Below are 7,592 nucleotides of genomic sequence, written 5' to 3' on the forward strand. Positions count from 1 at the left end.
GACCAAGCACCTGTCTATTTCAGTCTTCAAAAAATTCAATGACTTGGCCTCCACAACCCTCTGCTGCAATGAGTTCCATGGATTCATCACCCCTTCGCTGAAGGAACTAGATGAAAAGGAATGTCTTCACTCTAAGACTGTGCACTCGGGTCCTGGTCTCTGCTACTAGTGACAACATCTTCTCCACATCCACTCTGTCCAGACCTCTCAGTATTCTGTAAACTTCATTGAGATTCCACCCCCACCATCCTTCTAAATTTCGTGGAGCACAGATCCAGAGTCCTCAACAGCATGTCATATGATAAGCCCTGCATCCCAGTGATCATTCTTGTAAACCTCCTCTGGACCTCCTCCAATCTTCCTTGGATATGGGGCCCAAAACTGCTCACAATATTCCAAATGTGGTCTGACCAGAGCCTTAGACAACCATCAGCAGTACATCTCTGCTGTTGTGTTCTAGCTGTTTTGAAATTAATGCTAACACTGCATTTGCCTTCCCAAGTGCCAAGTGATCCTGCATGTTAACCTTTAGACAATGCTAAACTAGGTCTCCCAAGTCCCTTTGTGCTTCAGATTTCTGAACCATGCCCCATTTAGAAAATAATCCATGATTCTGTTCTTTCCTACAAAAGTGCAGACCTCATACCTCCCCTAACAAATTCCATTTGCCACTTCTTTGTCCGCTCTTCAAGCCTATCCATGTCCTTCTGCAGCCTCCTCTCTTCCTCAACACCACCCTGTCTCTTCACCTATCTTTGTGTCATCTGAAAACTTAGCAACAATCCCCTCAGTTCCTTTGTCCAGACCATTAAAGTATAATGTGAATAGTTGTGGTCCCAACACGGACCCCTGTGGAATTCCTCTAGTCACCAGCCGCCATCCTGAAAAAGACTCCTTTATCCCTATTCTCTCTTTTCTGGCAATCAACCAATCCTTTATCCATGCTGGTACCTTTCCCTTAACACCATGAGTTCTCATCATTGTATTTGCTTCGTCTTTTTCCGACACTATGTCAACAGTCTTCGGGAAATCCAAATAGATCATATTCACTGGCTATTATAGAGTCATAGGCTATTCTTTGATTAACTTGCTTGTTACTTCCTCAAAATTCAGATTGGTTCACAGTGAGTTCCCATGTCATTGATCCTTGCATTGAAACATCAATCAAGGACTGTCTGGTGCATTTTGAGATAAAAAATGAACTATCAGACTAAAGGTTGTGTTGATGCAGGGGTAAGAGGTAATTTGCAATGTGAGACCAAACCCAACAAAGCAGATCACCTCTTTATTGCAGAACCCCCACCCCCACCCCGCCCCAGTCGGTACCCTGCAATGAGTAGACAATCCACTTTTATTTTGTTACCACCCGGACACTACATTGAAAATGACTTCCTAGAATTCTGATGGCATGCAGCTATTTTGAAATGTACTGCAAGTTAGGAAAGGTTCATTAGAAAAATAAATGAGTATGATTCAGGAATCCTTTACTGAAGCTGTGCTCGGTTTCTTAACCTTTGTCTCTCATGTCTTTTAATACCTTGTGAATCACTGTTGAGTAATTGTCAGATTGTTCACTTTTCCAAATTTTGTGGTTTAACAAGACAAAAAAAAATGCTTGTGCACAAAGCCAGGTGTATTCCACAATTTGCGTAGTCTTCCATCATTAACATACACACCCTAATTTGTTGTGTAACATTGCCATAATTTTACCAGTGCCAATCAGTCTGCAATATGATGTGTATTCGACCTGTGTAAGCCTCGACAATCAATCTTAGCTGGTTGTCTGACTGAACAAAAGAGCGAATAGCCATTTAACATAAAGTTTAATATTGTTCTCAACCAACATTTACTAGGGACCATAAAGAGACGAGCGTTAATGGGGGATTCCTGTCCATTTTTTTCTCACCTTCATCTTGTGCTGATGAGGCTAATTCTTGCAACTCAGTAGAGTCGATGAACTGGAAATATGATCTGCTATGTAAATCCAGAATGAAGAGGCTTAACATCAAAGTTAAAATGAATCTATTCAAAGGTGGTGCCCAAAAGCTTTCTTTCACAAAGGCTAGTGAAAGCCTGGCACTATATCTGCACAAAGAGCTGGAGTTGGGGGTGACCAAGTGAACGTTCGAATACTGACATTGATAGATTTTTGTTAGGTAAGGGTATTAAAGATTCCAGAGCCAGGGCGTGTAAATGGAATTAAGATCCAGATTTGTTGCATCAAATTAGATTGTGGAACAGGTTTGAAATACTAATTGATCTATGTCACTGAATGGTCCTGTGTCCCAGCCAAGCTGATATCGCCTGAGGGTAGGCAATGGCCTAGTGGTATTATCACTAGACTATTAATCCAGAAGACAAAAAATGCTGAAATTCACAGTGGGTTAGGCAGCATCCACAGAGAGAGAGTAAGCTAACGTTTTGAGTCCAGGTGACTCTTCATCAGAATGATGCAGTTATCTAGATTTGAAACGTTAGCTTGATGTCTCTTTATGGATGCTGCCTGGCCTACTGTGAATTCCAACACTTTTTGTTTTTGGTACAGATTCCAGCATCTGCAGTAACTTGTTTCTATATTAATCCAAAGACCAATGTAATGTTCATTTCTCCCCATGGCAGATGATGGAATTTGAATTCAGTTAAAAAAATTCTGGAATTAAGAGTCTGATGATGACCATGAAATACTGATTGTCAGAAAAATTCATCTGGTTCACTAATGTCCTTTAGGGAAGGAAACTGTCACCTTTTAATGGTCTGGCCTGCATGTGACAGCAGACCCACAGCAATGCGTTTGCCTTTTAAATGCCCTCTGGGTAATTAGGGCTGAGCAATATAATTCTGACCTAGCCAGTGACACCCACATCCCAGGAATGAATTTTAAAATAGGTTTATGTGGAACAAGGTATGTCACCACTACTTGATATGTTCACTGAATTATTGTGCACTAACAACAAACTACATTCTTTCGACAGTTCTTTAGCTATTACTCCACTGTTAGTACACTCCTTTTAGCTCCACAGTGCTTTTCTACAGGTTGGGACCTGTTGGTGAAAGGAAGCTACCTTTAAGGATTGCTTGAATGGTGAAAGATGGTGATTAAAAATGTGAATAAAAGAAAGGGTAAAATAAATCTACAGAATGAAACAAATTGTAACCATGAATAAAAATTACTCAGCAGAAAATAAATCAGAGTAGAAAGTCACTAAAAAAAAAGCAAAATGAAAATGTAAAAAAATGCTAAACATTGAAAAAGGCAATTCGAGTTAAAAATAAAAGATGCTTCAGAGAGGGACTAGGGATGTAAAGTTTGTAGCTATAACAGGATAGTATGAGCCTGTTAGCATTAAAGGTGGTTAGTTTGTCAGATGGCATGCGCTTAAAGACAACCATTTTAAGTTTTTATATCACCGTTCTGCAATATTCAAAGCAGATTATCAACTGCAGATGGCAGTATAGCACTATCTGAGGTGACAATATTCTTTGAGTAAAGGATAGGAATGTATGTGCGAGAAAAGAGAAAAAAAGGTGAACCATGAAGTGATACGGTGAAGGAAAGGACGTAGTTCACCTGTATTGGGATGATAGCTCAAGCCAAAAGGGGACATGATGAAAGAAGTTAGGGAAAGAAAGGGCACGGTTGGGCCCAGGGCATCGTTAAAGTAGGTTAGGCAAACCCTGGAGAGGGAAGCACTGAAAATTGATGCAGTGGAGCAGGAATCTAGTGGAAGGAAAAGTCAGGTTAATACAGGAGTTTTTGACAAACCACCTTACCCAGAATGTACAGTGCTACTGAGAGATCCACATCACACCATCAACCTGAATTGATAAAGAATGGGTGGGAGTATGTTGGCAGCTGGATCTAACTGGATGGAAAATAGAAAATACGTAGCGAAAGAAAATCCCTAGCACTTCCTGTTGAGGGTGCTTCTTGATGATTGATTTGAAAATTTAATGTTTCTTCAAGATTCTTTTAACGTTGTTTTTTAATTTTCAGTCTACCATGGTGATCCTCCAGTCTGGCCGCCCCAGCCTCAGTCTCACTCGCCAAGGATGCCTGAATATTCCCGGTATGAAGCAATTGAAGAGAATCTCCCACCTCCAATGGGCAATGAACACTTAGATAGATATGATGGCTTCCCATTCCCACTGGATCATTATTCACCACGCAGCAAGCGGGCTCCCCTAGCCCCACAGTATAGCGATCAGGTCTTGGAAGACTTCCCCGATGGTAACCCCGTGGCCTTATTGCCTTCTCGCTGTCAGAACGAGTACACAGCCATCAGCTACTACCCAGCAGAGCTGCTGAAAGCGCAGGCCCCAGGCGTTCCCATGCAGCCGGGCTACCAGAAGGTTCATGTTCGTCTCAGCGTTGCCCAGCCGTCCTACGCAGAGTGCGAGCCCATGCCCTCGCAAGCAGTGGTGCCCCATTTGATCATGCCAACATGTTATGAGGACTCTGATCTGATGGAGAGTGACTATGGCAGCTGTGAGGAGGTGATGTTTTAATGCAGAGACTTCTTCATATTTTAATCATGCACTATGTCAGGTCAAGCCTGCTAACACCCACTTACTGCCTACTCTAAGATCACTGTAATGACTTTATTATGGGTATGAATCGAGGGTTGATTATAAATACCCTCTGGACAGTAGGCCGTTTAACAGTGCTCCAAGCTGACAGCCCTACCACGGTATGAATGCTGCAGCAACAGCTTGCCATTGCATTCATACGGCTACAGCTCTGAGGTGACACTTGGTGGCTGTTGGTGAATTCAGAAGAAATGCCACAATAAAGACTGAAAAAAAAGACAGTGGGAGAACACTTACATTGGTGTCACTTTTATGAGTGTAATGTTCGTGAGATTGTACAAATCTAGTGTTTTTAGTGATAAAAGCTATATAAACTCGTCCCAACCATAAAAGTATTGAATGAATGAGATACTGTGGATGCTGTCTGTATAGTCTCTGTTTGCTAATGGATATTTGCATTAGGCATGCCATTAGTTGTTGTGCACGTCTGAAAATACAATGAAAAGTAACTTGATTCTAGTTATGTTTTACTAACAACAGAGTGAATTCAGCATGTTGTGGGAAGAGGTGAATATCATTGCAGCTGTTTATAGACTTGTTATTTTATGTGAGAATGGACATCACCTTTCTTGCCAGAAGCAATTAGTTTTATTCTGAACCAAGTTCTGCTATACTTGGCCAGGGAATAGATCATTGCTAATTCCTTGTTATCTACATAAAGGAAAATATTCTATTCCCTGACATTCTTTACATTTATTTAAACACATGTTTAAAAGAAAGGCTAATAATTCAGTCTGTGATAAACACAGACAAATGTAAAGACAAACTTTACAATTTCCAAAGAAAAAACAATTTCACAATGCAAATTGATTTATGCCCAACATCTTTTTTTCCATAAAATATGCCCTGATTCTCTTATGCAAATAACCAAGTTATGAAGATATTTTACAATCTCTAGCAGATTTCTTTATTCAGGAAAGAGTTATAATTACATGAAGAACTAATCACAGAGCAGACGTTTGGGGCGATGCAAACTTATTTCTGCATATTGTATTGAGTGAGAGTTGATGTTGGTGCAAAGTTCTTGAATCCCATCCATTCAAGAAATGTCAAGAGTAGTCATGGTCCAAGCCTGCCTTTTGGTCATTCTATGCCAAGGGCAGTTGTTCCCAGACAAGGAAAACAATAGCTCATTGTCAAATATCTCATGACAATGTATTTAAATACAGATTTCCTTGCAGAACAAAAACAAAATAATAAAAATCTGCAATGCTTTCTCCTTTGCCTGATTGGATCTTTGCACTGAAGAGCAAGCTACATCTACACATCTAAATATCACATTAGGATGACTGAATGATTCTCTCACACTTAGTGGTGCTGGATCAACATCTTTAGGCTACCTTAAAGGTCCATAGGCCAAAGACTCATCTTTTTTGGTGAGCTTCTTGGTATGTGTCATATTATGAGTAAAAAGGGTGTTTCTCATTTGTATTGTCCAAATATTGGAAGAGGTATTGATGAGAATTCCATTGATACATTGCAAAATAAAATCCTGTCTGGAATCCAGATTGAACAGAAGTGCTCATTTAATATTTTCTGTGGTATCCTGATGCCATTACTAGAAGCTTCAACTTATTAACGATTGAACCAAGAGCCGTTTATGTTACATCTGCACAATCAATCAGTAACAGTGAAATCCTGCTGATAGTCTTTCTCAAGCAATCAAATCTTTGTAACACGCTAATGTTAAACCATTCAATGTTTTCTTCCTCTGTTCCAATCAAACAATTCAGCCAAAAAAGGGGTTAAGTGGCATTGAAGAGCAAATGGTCTTCATTTGAGCTTGAATGATTTTCTGGCCCAAGAGTATAAACTTAGTTATTGGTCTAAAAGGTTACAGCTAAGCAACTTAGAAACAATGTCTTTTAGTATAAGGCCTAATTTTATGATGGCATGCAAAATCTGCTCCATCAAAAAGAGCCTTATTTAAGGTTATGCTGAATAACAATCAACTTAATGGTGTGTGCAGATTGCTTACGTGAATATTGCAATGAAATAATTACACTATAAAGTGGTTTTGACATAGGAAACTGAAGTTGTAGCATATGCATATTCATCCATGTTATTCTCTGTAAACATCTTTTCCCCCATTTCAGTAAATGTGATGACTGTATTTTATTTGTGCAGCCAGTGTTTAATATATTGTTCTGCTGTATGAGTTTGTACAGAAAGTGTTTCTCTTTTAATTTTGTATTAAATTCAACAAAATGTGGTTTTATTTTGACTACAGATCTTCACTATGTTGTGGTTATTTCATTGAAGTTTCAATAGCTTGGATTTAAGAAAAAATGAAACAGCAGAGCAGTAACTTCTCACTCTTCTTGGAACTGAAAATAAACGAGGAGACAAGGGGCTGACTCTCGGATAAATAAGATAGTAGTCAACAGGTCATGAGAGATGTTGGGAGAGGGTGACAACATTGAAGAGCATGGAGAATGTGGAGAGACAAGTTGTAGACAGAGAATATAAAATGCTGTAGGTTACCTGACATGACAGATGGGGGAGTTGCAAGGACAGTGATAGGAGGAAGAAAGGGCATGTTCTAAAGTGACAGGGCATTTGAACGATAACTGAAAAAAAGGGCAAGAGGAAGATGGAAGGAGACCATTTTTTTCATTATGCTGTGCCAGCTCTTTGAAGCAGCAATCTGATTAGAACTACTCCCAGCTTTCTGCCCACAGCCTTCTGATTTTAATTGTTTTCAAGGCTATGTGCAATTTCACTTTCATGGTTAATACAGAATCCACTTTCACCAAAGTTTCTCTATTCCCTCACTGATTTTACAACCTGAATTTCATTGTCACCTTTTCTGAAGGCAGACACAAAGACCCAAATTTTCCCAAACGCTTGCTGTGTCAATTCAGGAAGTCTCATGAAAGGTTTCTTTTTGTGAGCTCAAGTGAGTTTTACTACACCTCATTAACTATGAACTGCACTTCCATGGCACTGATACCTCACTATCCTGCACTCACAGATGGAGGAAGTGCTTATCACTGCTGGAATCC

General features: G+C 39.8%; 1 protein-coding gene across 2 annotated transcripts in view; it reads left to right on the forward strand.

The window, feature by feature from the left end:
• fat2 (FAT atypical cadherin 2) overlaps positions 1-6,714 on the forward strand; it is a 161,524-nt gene extending 154,810 nt beyond the window's left edge. For both annotated transcript variants that reach the window (XM_060837352.1, XM_060837353.1), the window contains exon 24: positions 3,995-6,714. In XM_060837352.1, the coding sequence (XP_060693335.1) occupies positions 3,995-4,506 (512 nt within the window). In that variant the 3' untranslated portion in view covers positions 4,507-6,714. The remainder of the gene's footprint in view (positions 1-3,994) is intronic.
• The last annotated feature ends 878 nt before the right edge of the window (positions 6,715-7,592 follow it).

This window comes from Hemiscyllium ocellatum, chromosome 16, assembly GCF_020745735.1.
Source record: "Hemiscyllium ocellatum isolate sHemOce1 chromosome 16, sHemOce1.pat.X.cur, whole genome shotgun sequence".
In the NCBI taxonomy this organism is placed as follows: Eukaryota; Metazoa; Chordata; class Chondrichthyes; order Orectolobiformes; family Hemiscylliidae; genus Hemiscyllium; species Hemiscyllium ocellatum.